A 27,557-nucleotide genomic window follows, 5' to 3' on the forward strand; every position below is an offset into this window, starting at 1 on the left:
GAGATCAACAAAGATATTGTAGCTTTAAGATAGAAATATGAACTCTCAAATTGTCATTGTTCTTTTTCTTCTCTTCTAGATGGAAGATGACTTTGTTATTGGCTATTACAATGCAGTCTTGCTCTTTGGACATATTCTGAAGAAATTTATCTTCTCTCAGAGACCCGTGTTACCTCTCAGTCTCATCAATGAATTCCGAAATATCACATTTGAAGGTAAAAATGACCAGTCATGAGCAGGGTTCACTAAATTGAAGAAAGGAAAGAAATTTGTTTTTAAGCACTCTTAGGATAAGCCCCTGCTATTTTAAAAAAGTCCAAGCTCTTCAGTGAGTTTTATTCCCACTCTTATTTTTCTTTCTTCTTTTTTTTTTTATCGTTTTTTTCAAGTATGTTATCTTCAGTATTAACAAAAGTTCTACATAGCAGTCATGTGCAGAATTACCTCAGCGCATGCAACATACAAGAAGCAGAAAGTTGAAATGATAAAAATGTGTAACATTACAATTAGCAACAGCTGATTTGAGGACCAGACTTTTCTGGGCCATGGCCTTTTCATGCTGATCTGAAGTACAAAGAACATTAAAGAATATTGTTATCTAAGAAGAGGTGGGAGAAGTAGGAGAGACAGAATTTTCTGGACAGCAGAGTTTGAAGACAGGGATGAGGCCTGAATCTGGTGTCATTCCTTTGACAAAGAACTGAACTCTCTGTAGGGAGACTATTTGGAAAATGAAAAGGCAGCTGGAAGAGTGAAGTGTGTAGGTGGGTTTCAGAGTCTATGCTTTCTCCACAGACAGCCTGGCATTCAGGTCTCATTTTCAGCTCTCCGCAGGTTGTCAAATTGAGGCAGTGTCATTTCTAAGCTTTGTACCAAAGATCTAGTCTTGACTTGAGGCCAGTACTTATGAAATATGATTGATGTTCAAACAACTCTGAAGTCCACTTAGCAAAGCTTTACCTATTAGTTTCAACCTTTTCCCAGTTCACAAAGCCATTGTAGGCCTGGGTGCCTGCGATGAAAACGTAAGCCAGCTGGCAATGCATTGGCTCTTAGTCAACGTTCTTGTTCTTACAAGTTGTCTAGCACCAGAGGGCTTTTGTAGGCCATAGGCTTAAAAGTCCCAGCTGTCAGTTCACATCAGAGATCTGTACAAAAATGACTACTCAAACCTTTGTATATGTCCCACCTCGTTTCAGAGAACACATATATAGAAGTTACCCAGTTTTTCCTAACAGATTTTGGGCATATCTTTTCTTTAACTATGGTATCCCAAAACCAGCAAAAAAAAAAAATTGTTTACTTATGCTACTTATGGAGTCTGCACCCTTTTTTGAATATCAGTGGTCATCTTTCCAGTTTCATTCTAAGTTTGAAAGGTAAGTTTCACAGACCTTTTTCCTTATCTCAAATTAGTCTTGCACTGTAATGACACGTATCAGTTATAGGTTTAGTATAAAAAAAATCCTAAAAGTGAAAGGTGTTGAATCACCTCCACTATTCCTTATATGGGGGTTGGCAGAATATAGAGTTCATGCCATAATTATTTTTATGCGCAGAAGGTCAACCATGAAAAAAATAGCACCAATTTTCAAGGTGAAAAGGGGTCATTCCCAAGGAGACTTTCAAGTGGTGGGTACTGGCATGACTTGTGCTCTTGTTGAAATGCCTGGCTTCATGAGAACAAAGTCAAGCCAATGCTGAGGGACTTAGAAGGTTCCACACCAAAATCCTTGGAATGTGCTACACAGGCAATTTCTGAATGGGCACATGTGCACATTTGCTGACATTAGGAGGAAAGAGGTTAAAGGGAAAAAGAACCTGGTTAAAATAATTTTGCTAGAGCCTAGCAGGCAGCTCTCAAAAGAGTAAGAGGAATGAAAGTACCTCTACATTTCCTTTCTTGCTGATAGACTCAAACTGCAGAGGGAAACAGCCTATTTCCCTTCTCACCTATAAAATTGTCCTTTCAAGGGAGGTTACTCTGCCATTCTTGGTATGCTGAAGAAACCTGACAAATATATCTTTTCTATGGCTAGAGGGAGACTTTCCTCTTCAGTGCAGTCAGTTCAACACCAGTTACTGGATTTTGTAGAGAAAATGTGGCATGCTATTAAGGGAGAAGCAGTGCCACGCTAAGCTGGTATGTGCTCTAGCATGTAGATGAAGAAGAGAAAGATCATGGGCATCAGAAATCCTTTTATTTATCCCATTCTTCCTGCCACATGTTTGTGTTTCTGAGAACACAAGCCTTCTTGATTAATTCCTTGTGTCCACAGGTGCACAGGGTCCTGTGACTCTAGATACATTTGGAGATATTGATACCAATTTGACCCTGCTGTACACATCACAGTCTACAAATGAGGTACGTATGTCCAGGGAGTAACTGTTCCACCTTGTATATGAAAGAAGAAACAAAATGCCCTGCACTGTTGCATAAGGATGATGAAAATAACCACACCAGAAGTGGTGGCATGCCAAGGCATGCTGGGTGTGCTGGGAGAGGGTCATGAGAGGAGTGCTGGAGATTGACAGCATTGATGTCATCCAGTGATTCAGTAAGTGAAGTGCAGCTAGTATTTTGTGAGGTTGATGCATTCCTTTTAAAGGAAAAGAAAGTAATGAGAAGGAATATGGAAGCCAAATACATGGCTAAGTTGAAGAACACACCACTGTAGCAGAAAGAGCAAGAATTACTCTATTGAAGTTTGGGCAATACATTTATTAAAAGTAGTTTGAAGCAAGGGACAAACAAGGGAGAGCACTACTGCTGACTGCATTTCTTCACTCCTACACCCACAGTTCAGAGTTCTTCTTTATTTCGACACTCACAAGAATGAGACACGTGTGGAAACTGCCAGTCCGGATTTCATCTGGAGGAACCACAGGCTGCCTAGTGATATTCCAAGCACTGGTGAGATACCCGTTAAACCTACCTTGTCTTCCAAGTAAGGTCCCACAGTCCTAAGATCCAGTTGCCCCCAGCCAGGGAGTCAGGAGCTAGCAACAGACCAGACCAGCACCTTTCCTTCCCCTGCCTCATGGTCTCTGCACCCAGTCCATCTCTAAACCTGCACTTCTGTTTAGGCACTAACAAGTCTCCCAAAGACTCCACACAGTACCAATGACTGTGGGGAGTGCTGTGACATGTTTGAGAAGAGGTCAGCTTGTATTATAAATGCTTCATTAGAAGATCGTGGTGGTGCAAATTGCTTGAAGGACTGCTCAGGAAAAACAGTAGGGTTAAGGTTATCATGAGTTATCTGATTCTGCATTTCTATATCCCTAGTGCAGCATGGTGGCTTCTGCTTGCCCCTTTATCCTCCTTGTAGAGAGCTGTAGAGAGGACATAGCACTGTGCAGATTCAGGGAGTTTTTGCTTTTTCCTTTCCACAATTTCCCAGTGCGAGCCTGTTCCTATCAGACAACCCAGTACCAGAGACGGGGAGGAGGGAAGGGCGTGGGAATCAGCTCTTTTCCCGTTCACAGCTTGGCTCTATTCTCTCATTATCTGGAGATGTCTCTTAGAAGAGCTGGCTCCTCTCAGAAAGAAAATGGGAAACTAGGTTATTGCTTGATCTTCACCCATACATTGAATCTGAAATCCCAGAAATCACCACCTGCTTTTCTTTTGAGTTTTTGGTGACTCCTGGATAGAACAATTGAACCCCCTTGTTATTCAGCATAGCAGAGTGCAGCCCTGTTAATCAGAGCCGAGTGGGATTGTTTCTCTGTTTGGACTCCTGCCACATGGTGATTGGCAACGGAAAGGCATATTCCTCGAGGTATGATATGCAGGATAAAAATTACTGCGGTGGCAGTGGTTGCAAGGGTTAGAGTGTTTACCTGAGTCATTCCCACCAGTGAGCGTCCAAAGGTACCACGGTGCTTGCCTAAGGCCTCCGTTAGTTTGTTGTGCTGCTTACCTCCGTTAGGTAATCTTATAACACAAACTGGTAAGTGGAGGAACTAGCACTCTCTGCTAACTAGAAGTCATTCACACTGAGGTGTGCACTTTATTCCTCAGTAAAGTAAATCAGATGGTTTCAGATTAGGGTTTGCCTCTCCTACAAGAAGCAGGAGCAGCAGTTCGTTGTGGGGACCCATGGGAGCTGCCAGGAGCAGGCAGCAGCCACAGGAAAGAAACAGAAGATTCAGCAGCACTGACAAGACCTGGGTTAGGCAGCTCTGGGATGAGCAGAGCTCTCACCTTTCAATTCTGGTCACCCCTTTGGTCTTCCTTGGTTTGACGGCAAGGACTGCCTGTGCAGACAGCAACCTGCATGCATCCGCCCAGGGTCTCCCTGCACCAGCTCCCTGCACTGTGCTGCCAGGCCCCAGCCTTCTCAATGTTGCTCTAGTCCCATTCTCATCCATCCCCTGGGCCCCACATGTACTGTGTTATCAGAGGACCTCCGTATCTTTGATACATTCCCTTGAGTATGTCCTTCTTTGAAGCTGCTGCACAAGGGCAAAAGAAAAGTGTTTGGCAATTGCAGAAAGTTTGTGTCTACAGACTGATAGCTTAATATTCAAAGCTTAATGAAGGCCTGACTTTGTGGCCAGGCTATACAAAACCAAAGCAAAACCGCCTCCCACAGGCACTTGATTATTTTATTTTCTCATTTTTAAAAATAAGCATTCCTCAGTGTGATTCTAAATAAATACATCCCCCCAAAAGGCAACTTTTTACAGCCAAAATTTAAGTAATCACTATGCCTTGCCAGTCAAAACTTTCCAACCAAAAATATGTATTTTTCCTCTAGGCAGGTGAGTAAATACAGCAAACAAAGCCCTGCTCCTTCCTAATCTGTAATTGGGAACAGCTGACCCAGTTCTGCTACCCTCCTCCCTCCTGGCGTCCTGTAACATTAGGGATTTCATCCACATATTGCCATTATTCAGAAACTTTTAACCCTCGCTCTAAGCACGGATAAGGTCTGCCTTCACCACACGAACGTTTTTGGTTCCAGGCAACCTAAAAACAGCTGTTCTGTGATGCGGGATGCTTTTGCAAGTTGTAACACCAGCAGCCAGGAGGTGGGAGCAGAGTATCAGGAACAGGAAAATGCGGTCCCACAGGGCTTCCTTAACAAAAAATCAGCCTGATGATTTTGGAACTATAAACCCCTATTTATAAAGCTTAAGTCTCAGAGAATTGTTAAGAAGTTGCTTCAAAAGTTCTCCTGTATATGTCATTTTATGGAGGTGGCGATATCCTTTCCTGGTGAGAGGGAATGGTAGTGCAGACAGTTTTCAAAGGAGAACGTGAGACTAGTATTAACAGTTACTTAAAGACCCTGAGACTGATGCTGTCATGAATGCATGGAAGGTGGGGAGATGTGAGGCACAGAAAAAAAAGACAGAAAGCTGGGTCCAAAATCCAGAGGAGTTCCTAAACTGAGTTCCATATTGGATGCAGACACAATAGTGTGTTCAAAATTCTTGCTTAATTGCCGCCTGATTCTGAAGGCAGCTAGAGAGTATCTTGTTGCTTTTCATTTCCATTTTTATTATATTTTATTATTTTTATTTTACTCTTTATCATTTTCCTGTATGCCTTTATTTCTCTTCCTGGGCACATCCAGAAGTGCCTTAGCGTCAGCAAGGCTGAGTAGCTTGGCTCCTTTCCTAACCATCACCAACATGGTGATCTGCAAAAACAGATTTTCCTCTGCCTTCTTTGTCTGAGAGGCTCTCAGAGTGGAGTAGATGCACTCTAGATGTGTGCCCACCAGATGAAGCTCTGCTCTAATGGCATGTTGTTTTTCAAAGGAGGTTGGTGGCCACAGCTTTCCTTCCCAGTACCCCTGAGCTCCATGAACTGAACCAAGACAGGAATATCAGGCGCCATTTAACTGTACTACATTAAGAGAATAAAAATTACAACTTTACACAGTCAGTTAGTTCCCAGACTTGTCGGTCCTGCCTGCCTGCTCAGGGATAGGACCCTCAAGTTTTCTGTGTGTTCTAAGTCCTCAGATGACTGAACAGCCCAATTTTTAAATTGTTTGGCACCTGCCAGTTTCCAAGAACATTGTATTAGCTTTGTGCTGCCAGCACATTAATTTCCCTCTATAGAGTAAGTACTTGCTATTGAAGAGCACAGTCCACTCAGTAGCACTTGTTATCCCAACACAGTGTTTACAAGAGGAGTTCATAAATGAGCCCACAGTCTCTTAAACTCAGTTTAAAACATCTATAGGATGACTTTAAACAACTGGGTCGATAAGGGGAGAACTCATCTGTGAAATGTTGAAAAGTCTGCATATATTAAAGGCTGCACCATGATTTCATCCTGACTTCCCCCTGGATAACAAGTCCTTGCAAGAAATGCCTTTCAAATCCACAAGTGGTTGTACTCTGTATCAGCTGAAATTCTGGATGGAAACTGTGGTCTTCAGGCATATCCCATCCTGAAGCAAAGTATTTCAGTAAAGACTCTGTGTGACAAAGGTGATGGTTGTGGGAAATTCACTGCCAGAGAGGCACGTCTTTCTTGCTGGGTGGGTGCTCAGCAGAACTGGAAAGGAAAGGACATACATTGTAAAGCCTAAATCAGAAAGTCATCACTGAGTATTGCTTTGAATGATAAAAACAGTAGGGACCAAATCCTTGTTCCCAGTTCAGAAAAAGCCTTATCTAAGTGAGTCAATCAAAAGCCCATTTTGTATTAAACACTGGGTATGCTTGGGGAAAATGTTTCCTTCCTTCTCGTAACTGATTACAAATGGCCAACCCCTTACCCCATGTACATCCCTACCCCACAGAGAGTTGTATCCTGGGTTTGCTGCCACCACCTATTCTCACGAAGTTATCTGTCAGTTTAATTTTTTAGAATGTGGTTACTAAGAAGCAGTCATTTTTATTCCTTGACTACTTTAGTTTCTTTTTAAAGAGGAGAAACACTTGGAAGCTCTGCTGCTGAGCTGATGTGAGAGATTGTGTTGTTAAATTCACCTCCCACCTGGGTTCCCTACAGAGTGCCCATGCCTCAAGTGGGGCCATAAGACTGCACTGCTCTGGGCCATGCTTCATCCTGTAGTGAAAGAGAGCAGCTGCATGTCATCTCTAGGGAGTGCTGGGCTTTACCAAACCTCTCAACTTGGATATGACCAAAGAATATCATTGTTTAGCTACTGCAACTTGCATGTGTGGGTGACGGTAATTTCTTAAATTGAAAAAGAATATTATTTTTCACTGTCTTCCATTAAGTTGTTTACTTTCTAATTTTTCCTTTCTGCAGGCCCACACATGTTGACTATTGCCGTCTTTACGCTCACGGGAATTGTGATTCTGGTTCTGATAATCTCTTTGCTGATTCTAAGGTACCAACTCCCTTGACCCTCTGTTTGTCCTTGAAGAGTTTTCCTCCTAGGGCAATGCCTTTGATTTCTCCTTGAAGAGCTACTCGTTTCCTTACCCTACACACTTAGGTAGTTGTGCTCATTGTGAACTGATTAGCATATGCCAGGTAGTGTTTGCATCTTTAGTGTTGATATGTCAGGTCACTAACCAAGGGTGAAGATACAGCAGGGCTCAGAGTTTTTGCATCTGCTTAAAAGCTTTGATCCTGACACATAAACAGAATCTCATATCTCAGGCCAGTCTTCAGACTTTTTCCACTTACTGCCCACCTTTAGCCCACCTGGGGTTCCCCTATGTTTCTTTAACCTACTGGTGATATAAAAGTTCAATCTGGAAGGAGGTTTCTGTCTTGAGTCACTGTGGGATTCAAAATACCACAAGGTTCTGGTGTTTTCATTGCATGCATGCATTCTGTCTCTCAAGTTTCCTCCAACTCAGTCCAATTCCTCACATACAGACTTTTCTAACAGCTAGAATTTCTTGAGTAAAGCCATTCATCTTTATCATGACAGAAAATGCAGAAATTGAAATCAATGGCATCTACGTTTGATAGAAGAAAAGTCACTCCATTTCTAAAATATATGATTTTCTTTCATATTTAAAGAAATTGCCTTACCTGTGCATGTTTTTAGTAGCTCAGAACCCATTTTTGTTATGTATCAAAGAGCTTCAGACAAAGGGAGAAAATCATGTCTTAAGAAAACCTGATTAGACACAGTTACTACCCAGGCTCCCTTATTTTGAGTGGACTAATCTGCCTTGTGAACTTAAGCTTTTCATGAAGAAAAATTAAAGACAAAGGCATGCAACTCTTGCACATCCAGATGTGCTTAAGAAATGAAAGAGCTAACTATTCCTACATAAGCATTAACATAGACAGGGAAAGTTAATCTGTTTGAAATGGCTATGAAAATTGACAAAAGTCTGGAGACAGTTTGGACTTGTTGTAAAAGGTTCTGTGCTCTTTCATATTTGCAGATGTATAAAATCTAACCTTTACGTTACTAGTCAATACCATCAGTTCTCCCATTTGGAGCATTTGCCAGCAGTCATCAGTGTGTTGGGATTCCCCTGCAGTTGCTCTAGCCAGTCCTGTTTCCTGTTTTTTCTTTTTTTACAGAGGAAGGATTTGCACAGGTAAATAGATAATTTGATAAGTATCAGTATAATTGCAGCTTTTCTCTAAGAGAAGACAGCTTTTGCTCTGAAGTTCTGCAAGAGACACAGCAGTTTCCTTTTTCCAGCTCCAAGGACACTTCCCTCATTTTCACAAAATATGCAGAACACAGGGGACATACACAAAAGGGGATCTCATCACAACACTTTTGTTACCTCCTCTCCTGGCATTGTATTCACACCAGTTCTTACCACCCAGCATTGATGCCATGACTTCCTTTGGCTCATGTTTGTTTGAGACACCTCCCTTCAGAGTACATTCAATAACATAGAGGAGAAAACCACATAAAACCCAGACAGCCATTTGTACTTTAAATTGTTCTGACATCCCTTGAGACTCTGGCAATTGCCCAGCAGCTGTTCTGCTAAATCTCTTCTGTTCTTCTACTACATCTATGGTACTAAATCAGCATTTAGGCTTTCCCAAAGTTACGGGAATAAGAGCAGCCTCAAAGTGGAAAACTGTATGAGAGACACAGGGCTTGTGCTTGAGCCTTGTCAACCTGACACTTCACCCTTGCATCATCCCAAAGCTTCCGTGTCCTAATCTCCTGTCGCAGGTTTCAGTTCTCTGGGAGGATATTCTGAAGTTTGCTTGTTTCACAGGAAGTACAGGAGAGATAATGAGCGTCGGCGGAAGAAATGGTCCCATATATCACCTGAGAAAATCTTGCCTCTGGAGACCAGTGAGACAAACCATGTCAGTCTGAAGGTAAGAGGAGCATGATGCGCAAGGCTGGGTCTTGGATTCTGTCTCCTAAAGACATGCTGGGGCATTGGCATGCTCCGACTACAGAGCAGGCTATGGCTGTGGTAGGACTGGGATCTGTTAAAGTCACTGCACAGAAACAGCTGGTGGAGGCCATGGCAGCTGTGGGAGCTGAGTGGATGCCCCACACTTTCTGTGGCATGCAGTGACACTCCCTAGAGAGAGCCTTATGTGCCTTATGGCACATACTGACATGACTTCTTTCTCTCTGAACCTGCCGAGTGGGGAGCAGGTGATAATTGCAAGTTAATGATCCTTCTTTGTTTTCAGATTGACGAAGATAAGAGACGTGACACCACCCAGAGACTGCGCCAAGGCAAATATGACAAGAAGGTAAACTGACTGAGTATCCATACACTTCCTTCCTCTGCTTAGGACAGCTCTTGGTGAGACATTGCACCTCCTTGGAGTTCAGGAGACAACTTCACCTTCCTTCTGACCTTGCAAAATGGCTTGAGTTTCTGCAAGGAATAAGCCACATCGGGTGCTTTGCATTTTGCTTTCTGCCAGGAAGCAAAATATCAGACTCCGTGAACCCTGGCCTGGTCCAAAAGTGCAGAAATGGAAACAGAAAGCACAAAAATCTGATAGATACACTATGATACCACAGAGATTAATGGATTAACAGAGGACAGGTCATTTACATGTAATTCTTGTACGTTCATTTGGGCTGTCTTATCTGCCTGATTAAGGTATACTCATGTTGAGTTAAAATCTGCATCATTGACAGTTCTAAATAGTTCCTATCTATGTGCTAAATCTTTTGAGGGAAATGAAACTCCATGGCTCACTAGCTGATTAACTGAAACTCCAACAGCACAGCAGTAGGCAGTTGTTGCTGAAATACTTCTGTCTGGGCATTTCTTGGAAAAGAAGGATGAATTGCTCTTGTATTAAAACTACAGTTATTTTCCGCTGGTATTTTTTCTTCAGGTGGTGATTCTGAAGGATCTCAAAAACAGTGACGGTAATTTCACAGAGAAGCAAAAAATTGAACTGAACGAGGTAAATGTTGCACACAGCAACTGGACTCTGCAGGGTGGGATGAAGCCAATGAGTGAAGTCATTGCTTTTGATCAACAACTCCAACAATCATGTGCTTTTGCATGTTTGTGAGGCGGATGCGTAATGAATTCCTCAAAGTATATCGCTTGGTGACCTCTCTCTCTCTCTCTCTGTGATCTCATCACCAGCTCAGAGTCTGAAGCCAGTGAAGCTGAGGATGAATGAAGTAATTAATGCATTGTCATAAAGCATTACTAAATGTATTTTTATAGCCAATGCCAAAAGACTATGTGCTCTCTTTGCTTGTATCATGCTAATTCATTAGTAGTGGAATGCTGTAGTTAAATCTTATTACTGAGTGCCAAGTGCAGATCTTTTAGTATAAGTAACTCTCTGCTGACTTGTGCATAGACACTTCCAGCATGAGAGATGAACTTGGCTGCAGTATTGCATTTTTTTGAATGAACAATTTTCCTTTTTACACGACACAGCCATACTTTGAATTCAATAAGCTCTAAAATATTTCAAAGTAAACTACAGTTGTCTATATATATGGACAAAGTCCATAATATCATGCAGCATCATTACATTTTTATTACTTGCTCATTTGCTGACTGATTCACAACATTCTGTCTCTCATAATGGCTATTTTGATCAGCTGTGAAGTTTGACTGGAGAGGCAATAATGGAGATTACAGTGAGCTATGGAATTAACTTGCAGAAACCAGCAACAACCACTCTTATCTCCCTAATCCAGAAGGCTCTGGAACGACAAATGCCTTCACTCAGTGCGTAGTCCACACTGGTTCAAAGGGAACTCCTACATCTTATCAGAGCGTGAGATAAAAAGTCCTGTCACACAAGCATCCTTGACCTGTGTTTCTATACTAACAATGATTGCTTTTAAAAATAGATGTAATGTTTCTGTTCCAGCTTCTACAGATTGATTATTACAACCTGACCAAGTTCTATGGCACCGTGAAGATAGACACCATGATCTTTGCAGTGATTGAGTACTGTGAAAGAGGTTCTCTGCGGGTAAAGAATTTTGCATGTTCCCTTCTACCCCCCAGTGGTCAAATTTCAAAGAAAGAAAAATAATCTCCTGCTCTGTGTCTCTGACTCCCATGCAACAGCAATTGGTGACAGTTTTCTGATGTTCAGGTCCCTCTCCCTTGCTTATCTTTCCCCAGACTTCCCAGCTGTGGCTCTCATCAGCTTGATGGTTCTCAGCAGCCAAAGCACGCAGTGAGGTGCAAGCAAAGAAGTACAGGCAGAGCTGTGCCCAGGCAAGAGCAGCAGACAGCATTTGTATTGTTTTCCCTATTGGGAGCATATAGTATATTATGTTTTCTTTATTTTCCAAGCCATAGCTGTTGTCTCTGCTGATGCTCTTGCAGCCCCTGCAGTGGCCCCAGAGTTTGAAAAGACAGAGAAAATAATATATTCCATATTAATAAGGGGAAAACGGTTGAAGGCTACAGTATGGTAAATCCCATGCTGTAAGGGACAGCATTTTATAAACAGAAACAGTAAACTGTTACCCAGCAAGAGTACGGAAATATTTAGGGTTTATTATTACAAATAATGTTTCAAAGCTAATCATGACAGCATGGTAGCATCAGATTTTCTGCAGGTACAAATAGTCTCTGCTTTTCAGTCCGTACAATGACTTTCATCAGTAGTAGTGAACTCTGGAACAATCTCACAGCAAGGGAGTAAAATAACAGCTCTATCCCCGGTTATTTTCTTGTAAACTCATGGAGGCTTACTTTTAGCAATGGAAATCACAGTAGCTGGAATTAACTGCAAATCATTGGCTCTTTATGATAAAGGAACAGTCTACTTTGAACTTACAAGGCCATGAGTTAGTTGGAAGGAACTGGACTGTGAGCATAAAACACAGAGAGTTTTCTTTCCCTTCCTCTTACATACCTTACTCATTCTGTTTCAGCAATTTTGCTTTATCAAAGGCTTATCTTGGCTTTAAGAACAAATTCACTATTTACCTTTAATTACACAAAAGCCTCTTTTCTAGACTCCTCACTTTTCTAGTTCTGTGTAAGTCTAAAATTTATTTCATATTCTTTGTCTTCTGAGTCAACTCCTGCTCTAGTGCATGTACTCCTAATATGCAGGGCTATTCTTTTCAGTCCTTGGTTGAAAGGCTGTGTGATACTCAGAACTTGTCTTCTGCTTTTTCCCTAATGTAGATTAGAGCCAATTTTTTTCCTTTCCTTACAGGATGTTTTAAATGATAAAATCTCCTACCCTGATGGCACATTCATGGACTGGGAATTTAAAATCTCTGTCATGTACGATATTGCCAAGGTAAGCGGGCTACTGACAGGTCAATGTTAATCAACCTGTCCTTTCTTGCAAAATGGATCCTCTGGAGAAGAGCAGCAACCAGGAAAAGGTATTTTCCTTTCCTTGTTAGAACTGTATGCCCACTCTTTCCTCCTCTAGTAATAGGTTTAGGAGGCCTGAAGAGCTGGTGGCTTTCAGACTGAAGGAGCAGATGGGGGCCAGATTTGTCTTTAGGATATTTATAAATAATAAAATATGCCCCAAAGAAATGTCACCCAAAAATCAGAGGGTTACCATTTGTTGACAGGGCTCTGATTCTTGTGACTCCTGGGCAGTCACAAGACCTGCAAAACAAACTGTGCTGACTGGCCTCAGGTAAGGCATGTAAAGGAAAACTTCATTCTTTCAAAATGATGGAATTATTGCAATTTGTACACAAAAACAGGATCAATTTTTTATTTTTCTGAACAAGCTCTGTTTATTTTGCATCCTGATTTTCTCACTCATCATAGAGTCTAGTTTCTCACTAGGGCAATCCATTTCGGGCAGTGAGGGAAGAAATTCATCCTGTACAGAAACCAAGACGTGCTTTCAGTAACTTTCGGCAGATATTTGCACTTTAGGTCCTTGTAGTAGGAAGAATCGATACACACAATGAAGCAAATTCTATTTTTCATTAGAGACTTGCATCTGATTAGCTAGTAGTTAAGGAAACTTTGCAATTCACATATATTATCTCTCTGCTGATAATGCAGAGATTTAACTCTTCCTTTTGCTAGTGCTCGACTCTTGTCCTCTTCCTATTGCTGGTTTGCAGTTGGATAGTCATTCCATTTCTCTACACGCTTCAGTTCTGACATGGTCTCCATGATGAATGACTCCACTGTGTCTGTTCTAAAGAGATATTGAAAATCTTGCTCTTTACTAAAACCCCCTTAATCCAAATTGTCACAGTTTGTTGGCCTTGGTAATGACTTTCAAGTTCAGTTAACATTCAGCATTAAGTTTCATTTTAAACAGCAGCAGTACAGTTTCCCTTCCTCCTTTTAGCATATCAAAAAAGCAGGATACTTTTTAACCCTTTGCAGTTCACCTTCAGATATTTCCGAGGAAAATGATGATAGGCACTGGATTTGTTTATGAGAGAGGGGGAAAATCCCAGTCCCTCTGAAGGCAGTGACCAAATACCCAGTGACTGTATTGGGTGGGACCAGGACTTCAGAACCAGTCATTCACTGCACCATTGGTAATGAGGACGTGGGCTCTGAGGGTGGGTGAAACACTGCATTGATTCTGTGGAATGGCTCCTGAGCATTATTATGTTAGCCATGTTAGGAGAGATGGTTCACAAAACCTTCCTGAAAACTCATACATACTCAGGAATATCTGACAACTTACAGCCATTTGGATGATCTGCCAGCCTCTCTTTTTCCTTGACCTGATGCTGTTATGGTGCCTCTCGGACCTAGCCATTACCATGAACTTCTTGTACTGGTTTTCCCAAACTGCACCTTCCCTACCTCCGGGCACCCTGCTTTTACTTGATCAGCTTCTTGCTTTACTTAAGTCACTTCATGACCCTTCAGCTCCTGTTCCACTCACTCCAGCACCTGCCCTTTTCAAGCCCTCTCCCATCTCTCTAGGCTGTTAACATCCCTAAAACCAATTCCTGCAGTTCTTTTGCCTTCCTTTTGAAACACTCCTCCCTCTCCACATCACCACTTTCCAGCACTCTGCTTTTACCGTTGCTCAAGCAGTCTTTGTACTTCCCCTACTCTTCATCTGGCACAGAAGCTGCTGCATCAGTGTATCTGAACAAGTTAGGTAATTTCTATTCCCTGGGATAGCTAGTCAAGCAATGACAATTCCTAGAACAGCCCTTAATACTTTGGAGGAGGTGGGGTAGACCCCTTCCCTTCCCTTCCCTTCCCTTCCCTTCCCTTCCCTTCCCTTCCCTTCCCTTCCCTTCCCTTCCCTTCCTTTCCCTTCCCTTCCCTTCCCTTCCCTTCCCTTCCCTTCCCTTCCCTTCCCTTCCCTTCCCTTCCCTTCCCTTCCCTTCCCTTCCCTTCCCTTCCCTTCCCTTCCCTTCCCTTCCCTTCCCTTCCCTTCCCTTCCCTTCCCTTCCCTTCCCTTCCCTTCCCTTCCCTTCCCTTCCCTTCCCTTCCCTTCCCACTCTCTCTAGATCTGATGGCACCACCTGTAGCTACATGTATTTGGGTACTTGTGACAAAAGAGATCTGATGAAAGGTCTGCTAAGAAGGCATTGCAGTAATCAAGCCTTGCAGTTACTAGTGTATGCATTGTCATTGCAAGACTGTTTATTAAATAAGGGGCTGCTGCAGGATATTGTGCAAGGGATTGTAATAGTCTAGCGCTGTGTCAGGAAAAGCGTTTTACTCCAAAGTCTCAGTCAGACTAAAGCTTCATAGCGGAGGTTACAGGAGTGCCTCAATGATTTAGGAGTGCTGCACTCACTGAAAGTCAGTATAAATTTTGAAAATCACACTGTGGCTTCTTAACAGGCTCCTTGTTTTCAGGTAGCTGCACAGCATAGGTAGAAGGAAAGAGGAAAGTGTTATCAGGCACATCTATAAGACTTGTGCCTCCAGAAATTGTTAACAAGGAAGCCCTGGTATAAGGAAATCAAAATTACCCTTGCCTGCCATTTGATGCTGAATCTGATTAGGAATTCTGCTATAGCAATGGTTATATTTCCTGGCTGATGTAAGCAGGAACAGGAAGAAGGCACAGCTGGAGCAAATAAACCCTGAAGTAGGCAAAACATCCTGGATAGTGTCAGCAGGGCTGCATGATAAAAAATGCTTAATCAAGAAACACAAACATGCTCGTTGGATACAGCATGAACACAGTCTCTGTAAATTTTGGCAGGGTCTAGACAGGCCCAGGATAACCAGTCCAACCACATTCTCAAGGGATTGCATCTCTTGCAGGCTGCCTGTGTCTCAGACATGCATCTGCTGTGCCCAAAACTCAGCTCATGTCTCAATGATCTCTTGTAGCACTTAACTGGTCCATTCCCAAGGAGAGAAAGGTGCCAAAGGAGAGAAAACCCAGCCATGTCCTGTAGTGTATGCCTGACAACATGATCCGTGTAACCCAGATTAAAGTCTATAAGTTATCATCCAAGAGGATGAGCTGCACATGTAGGAGGTTAAGTGGAAGATCAATCACAGAAGAAACTAAGCAGATAAAACATACCTGTTGTGGCTTCCACAGAATATAGATTGTGATTCATATAGTGAGCTGCAGAAAAGAGGACTGTAGGAAGAAAAACAACCAGCAGGAGGCTGTAAGTAGGTGTGAGCTAAAGTACTGCAGAAGAGAGAGATGAAACAGAATAAAGAATAGCAAGAGGGTGCAAATTAGCATACCTAATTCCTTCCTTCTTACACCCACTTACTGATGTTCTTTTCCTGATATGCGAATCAGTGCTGGCCCTGTGTTACACCTCCATACTGGCCCATTATACCACATTCGAGGTCTTAGATTAAATGAACCAAATTCAAAGGTGATAAGTAAAAAGTGGCAAACTACACACCTTTGTACACATGTGTGTGTTATGAGTCAAGAGTCAGAATCTCAGGATGTACAGCTGAAACTATATTGGCCCGTCCTCATGGTGCTCACTTCCCAGTTTAGCTCGTGGATAGCTGATGTATATTGACTAGTGCAGAAAAAAACTATTAACATTCAAGTCAGAAGACACCCTTATGACTATCTAGTCTGATCTCCTGCCCTATATAAGCCATAGTACATCATCTAATATACATTGCCCCTGCTATGGTCCTCTGCTTTGCAGAAGAGGATCTGCTGCAATGTTTCTAAATGGAGTCTCTGGTGAATGGTAATCTTCAAAGGTGATACAGACATAAAAAGCAATTCTTCTTACCTCTGGTGACCATTGGTTGAATGTGTAGTTGGAAACATACTTTGTTTGACATTCCAACAAATCTGTACTAGATTCACCAAAAAAACCACATTTATTTCAATTGAAATCAAAGCTTCTGTGGGAGGGAGGAAATAAACTTCCTTAATCCCCAGTTGTGATCTAATCTCATCAAACCCCAAGATGCTATGTCAGGCTTTTGTTAACCAAGAGGAAGGATAATCTTTAGTTAAGACATGATCCTTCTAATGATCCATCCTCATTTCTTAACATTGACTGCTCCTGTGATCTTGGAAAGTCTTCTCTGTAAAATAATACTTCTCTCCCTCCATGACAGGGATTTGTGATTTATGCATGTGTATTACTGATGAAGGCCATTTAATTACTTGGACACATATTATGCTAATACTTTATATTCTTGTTGACTCTGGTAACAGCTGAGTGTCTCACACATAGTCTTGCCTTTTACCTCTTTTATTATCACAACCACAGGGGATGTCTTACCTGCACTCAAGCAAAACAGAAGTTCATGGTCGACTCAAATCCACGAACTGTGTAGTGGACAATCGCATGGTAGTGAAGATCACTGATTTTGGCTGTAATTCAATTCTGCCTCCACGGAAAGGTAAAAACAATACTCAGCTGGACTCTCCTTCATGCTTTCCAACCCAGTGGAATTTTCTTATATTCATAGTACAGTAGGGCCTAATTACATCTTGTACAAAGTACAAAACATACAATACAACTTTGTTTCGTGTAGCAGCCATCATTACAAATTATATCTGAAAACTCTTTCTTAAATAACACAATCAAAGAGAATTATTAGCAGGTAGAGAAATTAGTGTAGGGTGAGAAGGAAGGGGAAGATGAATTTTCAACTTATATTTGAGAAGACGGAGACGTTTCACATGTGGCTGAGATGCAAGAAATATTTTCAGCATCCAAGGGCTTCACACTAACAGCTCACATAAGCAGTAACAGTGAGAGAAAAAAATTACTTTCAGACATAAGCATACTCAAGAGTTGCAATGGGAACATAAGAGTAGGAAAAGTGCACTGAATGAAAATGTTCTATTCTCTGGTTTGCAAATTTTGCACTTAAATTTATATTATTATAATATTTTAATGTGTTTATTTTATTTCATTGCTCATAAACACTTTGACAAGCAACCACAAAATCTCTGGCTACTAGACTGCTTTTCTCAAAGAAAACTTATTGCTTCACAAGAGATCTACAGATTCATTGTGGCTGGACATTGCAGCCTGATATCATAATACTGTCTTCAGGGTCACTGTCTGTCTGTTATGATAAATCATCAGCATTTCATGCCATGCTGTCGTACCATGGCACTAGTCTAGTCTTGAGGTTCAATAGTGCTTGGTACACTAGAAATACAGATTAATAATTTCTGTAGAAAGAAAGTGGTTATGAGTAGGTAATATTTACGTCAAGCTCAAAGGCACTTGGGGATTATTTCTGCAGAGTCATGATATCAGGGCCACCAGGAAATATTACAGTCTTCTCATCTGACATCTTGTATAACACACTCTGTGCATCTGGCTCAAGAATTTATGCCTCAGCTCTTTTTATTAGCACTGGCATTCCTTGGTCTTATACAGATGCATGGGCTATTTCTAAGAAGCCCATGTGAGGTAGCTAAGAAAAGCAAGTCCATTGCCGATAAGCATAACTTTTCTGGAGGTGTGAGGGTCTGCACCTACAATGGAAAATAGTAGTTTCAGAAAATTCCTTAACAATTACAAACTACCACATCAGAGGTTTATCCAATCTGTGTTGATATCAGCCTCTGAAAATAACCGCTAAATGGGGAAATAAACAGTAGCAGTGGGCTCTGGTTTTGGTATGAAAAGAAAAAATGGATACACTGAGAAGGATCACCCTTTTCAATTACTTTTCTCCCTTACCCATTTACCTTTTCTCCCACTGTCATCTGGATTTTCAGACCTGTGGACAGCTCCTGAGCACCTCCGTCATGCTGATGTATCTCAGAAGGGTGATGTGTACAGCTATGGGATCATTGCCCAAGAAATCATCCTACGCAGAGAGACTTTCTACAGTGGACACTGCCGAGACACCAAAGGTAAATCCACAAATGTCTCTTCTGCTGTAGCCGTGCAGGATGTTGCAGCTCTAAGTAGCCCATTTCCCACAGGTTTCTGTGAAAAGCAGTCTCTTGTAGGTGCTTGAACCACTCCTTCTTTCACTGTGTGATGAATGAAGAGCATGTTTGAAGGATATCATTGTGGGGCAACTGTCATTATTCTTTCTGTAAATAAGATTTTTATTGAGTTTTCTTGCCCCTTCTCCTCCCTCTCCCACCTCTGCCACAGCATTACAGAAGTTAATATTATACAGAGCTGTCCAGACTTACTGTAACATTTAAAGGATCAATTTTTCTATTGAGTTGTGCCATACATTGTGCACTAGTAATTCACTCAAACTAGGCATCACAAATCAGCAATGTCAACACAGAACAACAAAAACTCAGCAGCATGACATGAGAACAGCTGGCATTTAAAAACTGGCAATTCAGACTTTATTCCAGCCTGTCAAAGTTAACTTTAGTAATTTCTCTTCTGTCAGAAAAAGAAAATCATCTTGTAGTGCACCCATTAAACCCTATTTTGTGCATTTTGTGACACTGTGGCTAACAGCCCAGACAGTCCCAGTGTCCAGAATCCATGCATTCTTGTCTATTACAACATTACAATCACCATAAATGCGTGTGGGTTTGGGATTTTCCTAGTGACAGTTACCAACAACAAGTTTAGACATTGCCTTTATCTCTGAGTCATCCTGATAGATCCGCCTCACATTTGTTAAAACATCTAGAGCAGCAGCTGGCCAGCCTAATAGCTCTTTTCCTGAGTAACATTTCAGAATAACATCTGGGCCAGGCTCATCATCCCACATTATTGCAAATCTATGTTCATATCCGGGGAAATACAGTATTTCACATCACCAACTCTTTAATATAAAAGTGGATCTAAGAGAGATTAGAAATGCCTGTTGCCCTTTGACCAAACTCTTCAAGACTTTATGCTGTGTGACAGATGGTCTCCTGAACTGCATATGAATAAAACAGCACAGAGAAAAGAGAAGTCCTTCTACTCCTTATCTTTGAGAAGAGGCTGCCACAATCCTCACGAATGCAAGGATTTTACAGACATCCCCAAAATAGATGGAGAAAGGAAAGACTAATGCTCTTCCTTCCTGATTTTGACTTGCAAAGCAAATCCAGAGCAAACTGCATTCTTTTAACTGTTTTCTGAGCAGTTACACTCTGTGTTAGCCTCAGGCACTGTGGTTCTGAGATGTGGTGGCAACCACAATGGTCTTTGTCTGACCATGGCTGTCATAGTCACAATCTCATTCCTTGTTTTAACTTTGACCTGTGTCTTGACACTGTCTTGTCATTTTAGAAAAACTGTCCTATTCAAATAGCATTAATTTAATCCGTCCAGCTGAAAGTATTTTTAGCACTTCTAGGTGCAGGCTGTCTGCCGCTAGAGATGGTCACACATATCAACATGTTTAGTAAGATAGCAGTAAACCTTCTGGGCCTAAAACCCAGTAAGTCCTGTGTTGAGTCTGGATTCAGGGTAACTTGAAAAAAAAAATACAACAACTAGTTTCCAAACTTCAGTGAAAATATTAAGTTTTCCATTGGGTAAGAAGATTGTTTTTCTCCCTGAAGCTTTTTTCTTAAAATCATTAGTGGATGTCTAAGCTATCTATTGCTGTTCTAATAGCTTCTTATATTATTCATGGGTTTTGATTCTGCAATTTGAGTAAATATGTTCAGCATGGTTTACGTAGTTCATCAGATTTCATGTAACAGAAAGGAATGACTTATTAGATATTTCTGAAGTGGCTACTCATTTAAAAGTCTGGATTAATTCATTAGCCAAGACAAAGCAGCAAGAGGGTAGACCATACTTACTCAAATATCTCTGAAATGTGTTTATGGCATCATCTATCCTTGGAAGAGAGTAGCTCAGGCTTAGGACGACCATTAATTTTCAAATATCCAAGATAAAAAGACGGGAAGAATACCAAATCAGAGTCAATGGTAATAGGTAAGGAAACGTCCCCGTTGCACGTTAGATTCATTTGTTATTAAGTCTCCTGCAGAAAGTCTATCAGAACAAATCAGAAAGGCTATCAGAAATTAATCTCTGCAAGTTAGAAGACATGATATTGATAACTTGGGACAACTGATACAACCACTTCTGCAGGACTTCACTGGCAGCAGCAAAGACTGTTTGAATTTTAAGTTGTTTAAAAACTCTGTACCTAGCCTCCATCTACAAATAGGAAAATTAAACCCAATTTTCAGGTACTCAGCAAATTCTCTCAATCTGCAAATATGTATTGATCAACTTAACATATAATACTATTTTTATTAATGAGTGAAAAGAAGTCCCACAAAGAGGATGAGGATACAAAACGGGATTTATAATGTGTAGAAGTAACTAGGTCATAGTCCTCTTCACTGACGGCTTTGTGAGACAGCTGTTAGACCAGCTGTTGCTCCACTCTTCTGCAGAAACACCTCATTCACTGTTCAAGACTGAAATCTTGTCATGTACCGACACTCAACTCAAGCTGCCTCATTGCTCCACTACTTTCTGCCACTGGCTAATTGCAGTGTTGCTAATAGTTGTTGTTACTTCCTCTCTCAGGTGTATGTGCAGCATGGAAATTTAACACATTCTTCTTGCATACATGAGGCTTACAGAGGTTCTTCTGTCTCTTAGTCCACAGGAGACTTCTTTCCCCTTTTGGAGACTCGTAAAGTCTCCTACTCCTTCTCTAGTCTGTAACTTCTGTACCGCAAAGCTGGAACCTACTGCATCTTTTTAGGGTGATCGTGCACACTGAGCATGCTTAGGCATCCTTAGCTACTCTAGACATACCATCACGATTACAAACCTTCCTCACATCATTATATGCTTTCTTTGGCAAAACTGTCTCCCAAACGTAATCAGACATTATTAATACATGTGTTTCACACTTGCAGTTTCTCTCTCTTCCCTAGAGGTCAAAAAGTGCTTCCCTTTTTGTACTCCCTTCCTCTGGAACTCTGGAGGTCTGGAGGCGAGGGAGAGAGAGAAATTTTCTGCTTTAGTTCTCAGTCACTGTGCTTAAATTGCTCTGCAAATGCAACCTGCATTCTGATGTGTTCAGAATCCAGATAACTTTCATAGAATGGATTTCATGAATATGAGTACAAAACAGCTAACAACTGCAATGTTTTTATACCATAAATATTAATATCCTAGTTTTAAGGAAGCTGAGCATCCAGAGGATGACTTGAACTGATCTGACGAGAATTGTGGTTCTCCACACTTTTGATCAAGTTGCAATATTCTAGTGGGCTCCTAGCTTTGTTTTTTATTACTGCTATACTTTATGCTGAGAGGCACATTAATAATGCCTAACGTTCATTTGGGAAGATGCCATAACCATGTCTACCGTGACCAATAAATACTCACGTACACTCCTATTCATTTTGCTTACAGGGGCCTTCAAGCCAACCTGTTTTGATCTTGTGCCATTTGTTTAGAAAAGCTTCAGAGCTGAAATTCACATCAAAGAGAAAGGAACTGTCTTCAAGGTTTCTGTTTGAACAGTGACTTGCAACACATCATAGGACACTATCCACAAGGAATGTTCTTTTTTTTTTTTTTGATTAAAACTTTGCATCTTTTTCCTTGCTTTAGAGAAACTTTACAGAGTGGAGAGCGGCAAAGGAGTGAAGCCCTTCCGACCAGACCTTGCCTTAGAAACAGTGGGAGAAAAAGAGATGGAAGTAAGCTAATAATTAACTAAGCCATTTTCTGGGTGAAGGATAGAAGTCCTGGCCAAACTAGTGCTCATGATCATGGGAGGATGAAAGCTATGCACATTTTATGCCAAATGCCTTAACCTCATGGGAAGAAACAGTATTCTACAATTGTTACCAGTGAAATGAAACACAACTCGTGAACATTTTTTCATCCTTCTTTAGTGTATTCTCTTCAGCATCTCTTTAGTTTTCTCCTAGTGGTGGTTTAACAACTAATACATGTGTTAAAATTAGATCCCTTATGAATTTGCACATTTCATTAGGTTGGTTATCTTGAAAAAAAGCAAATGTATCAGACAGTGTTCCCACCTCTCTTTCTGGAATTCCCTAAGAACTACATGGAGTTTGGTTGAGTAAAAGGAGGCCTTAAAATAAAAAGGGAACATGTATTTATTTAGTTTAGCACAGTCTTAGGGCTATGAACAGCTAGCTATACGATAAGGAGAGTGTTATACTGCTATACCATAAGGAGAGTGTTATATTGATATATGAAACATTGCTTATCATCATATTGTGAGGGTTGTGTAACTGTGTGTGGGAAAGCAGCAGTCTGACCTGCATATGAAAGGATCCAGGATGGATCAGCTTTCTGATATACTCACAAATACATTGTGTTGCAATAATTCAGGGAAGGACTATCATTATCTTTTGAAAGTGCTCTCAAGTAGTAGTACTGCTTACTTATCTTTATATTACAGTGGTGTGTCTTTTGAAATCTGGTATTATTCCAGAGTGCTAGAATGATATATGGACTTTAAATAATGCATGAGGATCACAAGGGATAATATCTCATGGAAACTGGTGGCAGTACAACACATTTCACAGAGGATTCATCTCACCTATCTTTAGACATCTAAGGGCTGTTTATCTCAATCTGACCTAGTCACCACAGGTCTCTTTTACATTTGATAGAGAGAACACTCATCCAGATGACTACTTGGACCTATTGTATATTTTTAGACCAAGTTGCCTTTCTCTCTACTGATTACAAATATTACCTAGGGTGACTATGGTATTCATAGGCATCTAGCTTTTAAACAACAAAATTACGAGTGGGATTTACCTCAAGTAGCTTTAGAAGTCTGCAATGCACATATCTGTATTTGATCTGTTTACTCCATAGTCTCTGAAAAGAAATGGATACTTACATGGTGCCACTCTTCTGACCTCTTCTGGATAGCTTTAATATGGGATGAATCACACCTCAAATGTACCTCTTCCCATAGGTTATATTGCCCCTAAGGCTTCTTGCTCAGGTGCAGATGCAGACATCAACATATTCAGTAGATGAACCCCATAATTTTTGGCTGAATCACCAGTTTCAGAAAAATCCCAAACTCAGGGTATTGGAGATATAATTACCACAGCATTTACCTCCATGTCAGTAACCATACCTGGCACGAGTTGCAAGACAGGATCCATTTATTTGCCTTTCATTTATGTATTGAAAATTCAAGTGAAGAGCATGTCACTAGCCACTACAGAGTTAAGTTTAAGATGCCTACATAAGTTTAAGATGTCCCACTCATAGATTCATAATAGTTAGTCACACATTTCAATATGTTGCTAGTCAAGAGTAACTGGAAATTCCCTAATGATCTAGTGCTGTTTAGCACCATTATCCTTGTATACCCACTACTCAGTTGGACTTTCCTTAAATTTTTGTTTGAAGGTATATACACTAGTCAAGAGCTGCTGGGAAGAAGATCCAGAGAAAAGACCTGACTTTAAGAAAATTGAGAGTATTCTGGCTAAAATATTCAGGTGAGCATCAGAGGCTCCATTTTTCAAGATGCTCCAAACTCCTTCTGGGTGTTAGAAAGCTTGTATTTTTAAGTGTGTAAGCTGATGCGAATATAGTTCAATCAGTAGAAAAAATGAATGTCTTCACTTAGACTTACTCCTTGCCAGAAAATTAGGAGAACACATGCATATGCATATGTACATGTGTGTACATGTGCATCTATGCATGTATTAGCTGAGTGAGGGTGAGATGATCGCCATACCTCAAATTGGTACATTGTGAAAGTTGCAAGCTGGATAATTAGAGATTCAAGCCATTCAAGTAATTCACCCCCTGTCTCTAGTCAAGAGTTGCATAGTGAGTCATGTTGTCCAAGTTTCGGGAAACGAAGGCGCATAAATGTTTGGATGATGATTAGAAAGTTTGGATGAGCTGGGTTGTGCCATAAATGAGTTCGGATGGTCCCAAATTAAGCTGACTAAAAGTGTTGGGTTGTACCTCATTAGAAGAGTTAATTACAGGGTTTTGTAGGTATAAAGTTGTGGGATAATAAGGGCCATACCTGAATAAACCCTATGAAGTTATACAGACCTTTCACCTGGCCACTGTTGCATTGTTCCTAAGAGTTTAGTCTGAATTGATTATTTAGATGTTCAAACAGTGAGATTTTAATCACTTCTCTTGGGAAATTACTCCCCAGTTTTTGAAGTTCTCCATATTAACCAACGCTAACAGTAATCACACTGTGTTATTTTACATGGGGAGAACAAGGTGTCCTCCTCATGAAGGGTCATGCATGATAGTGTGTCCCTGACATAAAGATTTATCTAAAGTAAGAGTGGCTTTAAAGTCCAGTTAGACAGAGCACTAATCTGAATCTTCCAGTCTGGCTCCATCTACTTTCAGACTACTCAGACAAACAGGGGTTATGAGTAGCTCATATTACCATACCTCTGCTTCCAGTTTAAGCTTAAGCTTCTGGCTGGAGTCTGCAAAATCTTGTGAGCAACACTAACCTATGGGCTACTAATTGTTCCATTGAATTGTTTTGTCTTCTACAGAGTTACCCCAAAATTGTCTTAATTCTTCTGGCTAAAGTCCCCATTTAAATGTTACATGCAGTTTTCTACCCATCTTCTTTAGCTTCCTCTTGGGGATCTGAACTTGCTAGTTACTTTTTACAAATCAATGTTCATGGATTACCCAGGATAACCTGGACTTGACAATATTAGCAGGGTGAAGTGATTTGAAGGTGCTTTAAGAATTAGCAGCAGTGACAAGCATGGACCACAGACTTTCGATTCATAAACATAAGCTCTCCAAGCAAGAAAAAGAATGATGTACTTAAAGCACTTTGCATTCTGACCACATGGAAGTTAAACACTGGAGAAGTTTTCTACTGCTCATTTCTTGCCTTCCTCAACCATATACTTCCATCATCCTTTCTTGTTGGCTCCTGTGCATTTCTGTTATTCCCAGTAACTACCATGGCCAGACCAATGAAAGCTACATGGATACCCTGATCCGGCGTCTACAGATGTATTCCCGGAACCTGGAGCACCTCGTGGAGGAGAGGACAGAGCTATACAAAGCAGAGCGAGACAGAGCGGACAGGCTTAATTTCATGTTACTTCCAAGGTTAGTATTGGCCAGCAGGATTTTCACTGGCATTTTATTTACATATATCACCTGATTATTGGAGAGTGAGGGTTGGATTAATATTAATCTTATATTTCTTCAATTTAGAGAATGAAATGCTACTTCCTCTGTCCTAATTCTTCCCACCTTACAGACAAAATGCCAAATTTAGGAGTTGCCATCAATTCTCACAGTACCTCTTCTGTCTCTCTGTGCTGCTCATTTGAGGACAGTGCACAGCTACAGGAAAAACGTGGCTTTCTTTGCTTGGACAGAATCACAGGCTTTCTATAGACTTTGCTTCCTGGTCTGATTTCCCATATAGGTCATTGGAGCATAGCTTGGCAACCTCCCTGCCTGAGGCTCCAATTCCATTCAGCATGTGCTTAGATTTAAAAAGATTTACTGAATTGATGCCTTAATTAAAATAAAATAAAAAAGAAAGAAAGAAAAAGAAAGAAAGAAAGAAAGAAAGAAAGAAAGAAAGAAAGAAAGAAAAAGAAAGAAAGAAAGAGAAAGAAAGAAAGAAAGAAAGAAAAAGAAAGACAGAAAGAAAGAAAAGAAAGACAGAAAGAAAGAAAGAAAGTAGGAGCTCAGATAAACTTGATCTGATGTACAATTACAGTGTAATGATCTAAGCCAAGGAAGAAAAACATCTCAGCATCTCAGTTAGGAAGCCAGCGTAAAGTATCATTGTTCATCCATAAAATGTATTTGCCTAGGAAAGGATGAAACTGTGGTGAGGACATCTTTATTCATTTCTTCTTAAGGTTAATAGTGTCAGATATGTTTTGCTAACATTTTATCACAACAGATGAACACCTTCACGCTTGTGTGTACCACCCTAACCCATAAAATTACATGTCCTACTTGAATATTACTGACACTGAAGAAGGTTTTTTTTTGGTTTTTTTTTGAGTAAGAATGACTAAATGAGTCCTTCTCGTTTTATCAGTGTATTGATTTGTTCAACAACTTGGCAGTATTTTGAAATATTGAAAACTCTTAATTTTACATAATTATTGTAAGTTCATCATTGTAAGTATGGTATAGGACAAGTATTATTGATATTGTAATATTGGTAATCCCAGTAATTTTGGTATAGCATACATTAAGAATACTAAAACTGTCATGGTACTTCATTGCTTGTTTCAAGGATATTTATCTAGTGAGTGTATTGATTTTGTCACTCATTTGAAAAGCCAGTGTCTGTTCAATCCGGTTTTGGGGAAAATTTGAAATGATTTGTCTGTGCAAGCTGAGAGACAAGGAACCCGTGTTTCCTTCCACTCTTTGTTGTTCCCACCACTCTATTACAATCTTTATTGTACATGAAATACAGCATTGTGCAATACCTATATTTTATGGGTCTCTTTCAGTTATTGTCTTTTAATATCTCAGTAGGAACAAGTATTTTCCTGGAGTTAGAAATGCAAGAAAATACAAGTCCCTCTGAATAGATATTGACTGTCATGGTATTGAATTTTTGTTCCACAAAATTATCAGACTATGATATCTCGTCTGAAATCAGGATGAGTTGATGTAATTATCAGGATGCAATTACTTCTACATTGGGGGAAACAGAAAAAAAGATGTCTTCTTACTTATTGGGAACAAAAGTGCAGGTAGAATGTGGGGCTACAAGTCCACAGTTTCTGAATTTTGGTTTTAAATTTGACACAACTTCCTAATTTCTGAACTTAGCCAAGAAGCTCAGTTGCTTGTGTCTCAGTATCCTCATCTCTATGATCTTAGCACATTTGGATT

General features: G+C 40.6%; 1 protein-coding gene across 1 annotated transcript in view; it reads left to right on the plus strand.

The window, feature by feature from the left end:
• Window positions 1-27,557, plus strand: part of GUCY2C (guanylate cyclase 2C) — a 44,342-nt gene that overhangs the window by 11,799 nt on the left and 4,986 nt on the right. Inside the window, exons 8-21 of the mRNA XM_040544773.1 lie at window positions 80-215; window positions 2,280-2,365; window positions 2,803-2,914; window positions 7,247-7,328; window positions 9,151-9,256; window positions 9,584-9,646; window positions 10,247-10,318; window positions 11,252-11,356; window positions 12,563-12,649; window positions 17,028-17,160; window positions 18,500-18,637; window positions 22,284-22,372; window positions 24,081-24,172; window positions 25,632-25,790. Coding sequence (XP_040400707.1) covers window positions 80-215; window positions 2,280-2,365; window positions 2,803-2,914; window positions 7,247-7,328; window positions 9,151-9,256; window positions 9,584-9,646; window positions 10,247-10,318; window positions 11,252-11,356; window positions 12,563-12,649; window positions 17,028-17,160; window positions 18,500-18,637; window positions 22,284-22,372; window positions 24,081-24,172; window positions 25,632-25,790 — 1,460 coding nt within the window. The remainder of the gene's footprint in view (window positions 1-79; window positions 216-2,279; window positions 2,366-2,802; window positions 2,915-7,246; window positions 7,329-9,150; window positions 9,257-9,583; window positions 9,647-10,246; window positions 10,319-11,251; window positions 11,357-12,562; window positions 12,650-17,027; window positions 17,161-18,499; window positions 18,638-22,283; window positions 22,373-24,080; window positions 24,173-25,631; window positions 25,791-27,557) is intronic.

Source organism: Cygnus olor, chromosome 1, assembly GCF_009769625.2.
Source record: "Cygnus olor isolate bCygOlo1 chromosome 1, bCygOlo1.pri.v2, whole genome shotgun sequence".
NCBI classification, from domain to species: Eukaryota; Metazoa; Chordata; class Aves; order Anseriformes; family Anatidae; genus Cygnus; species Cygnus olor.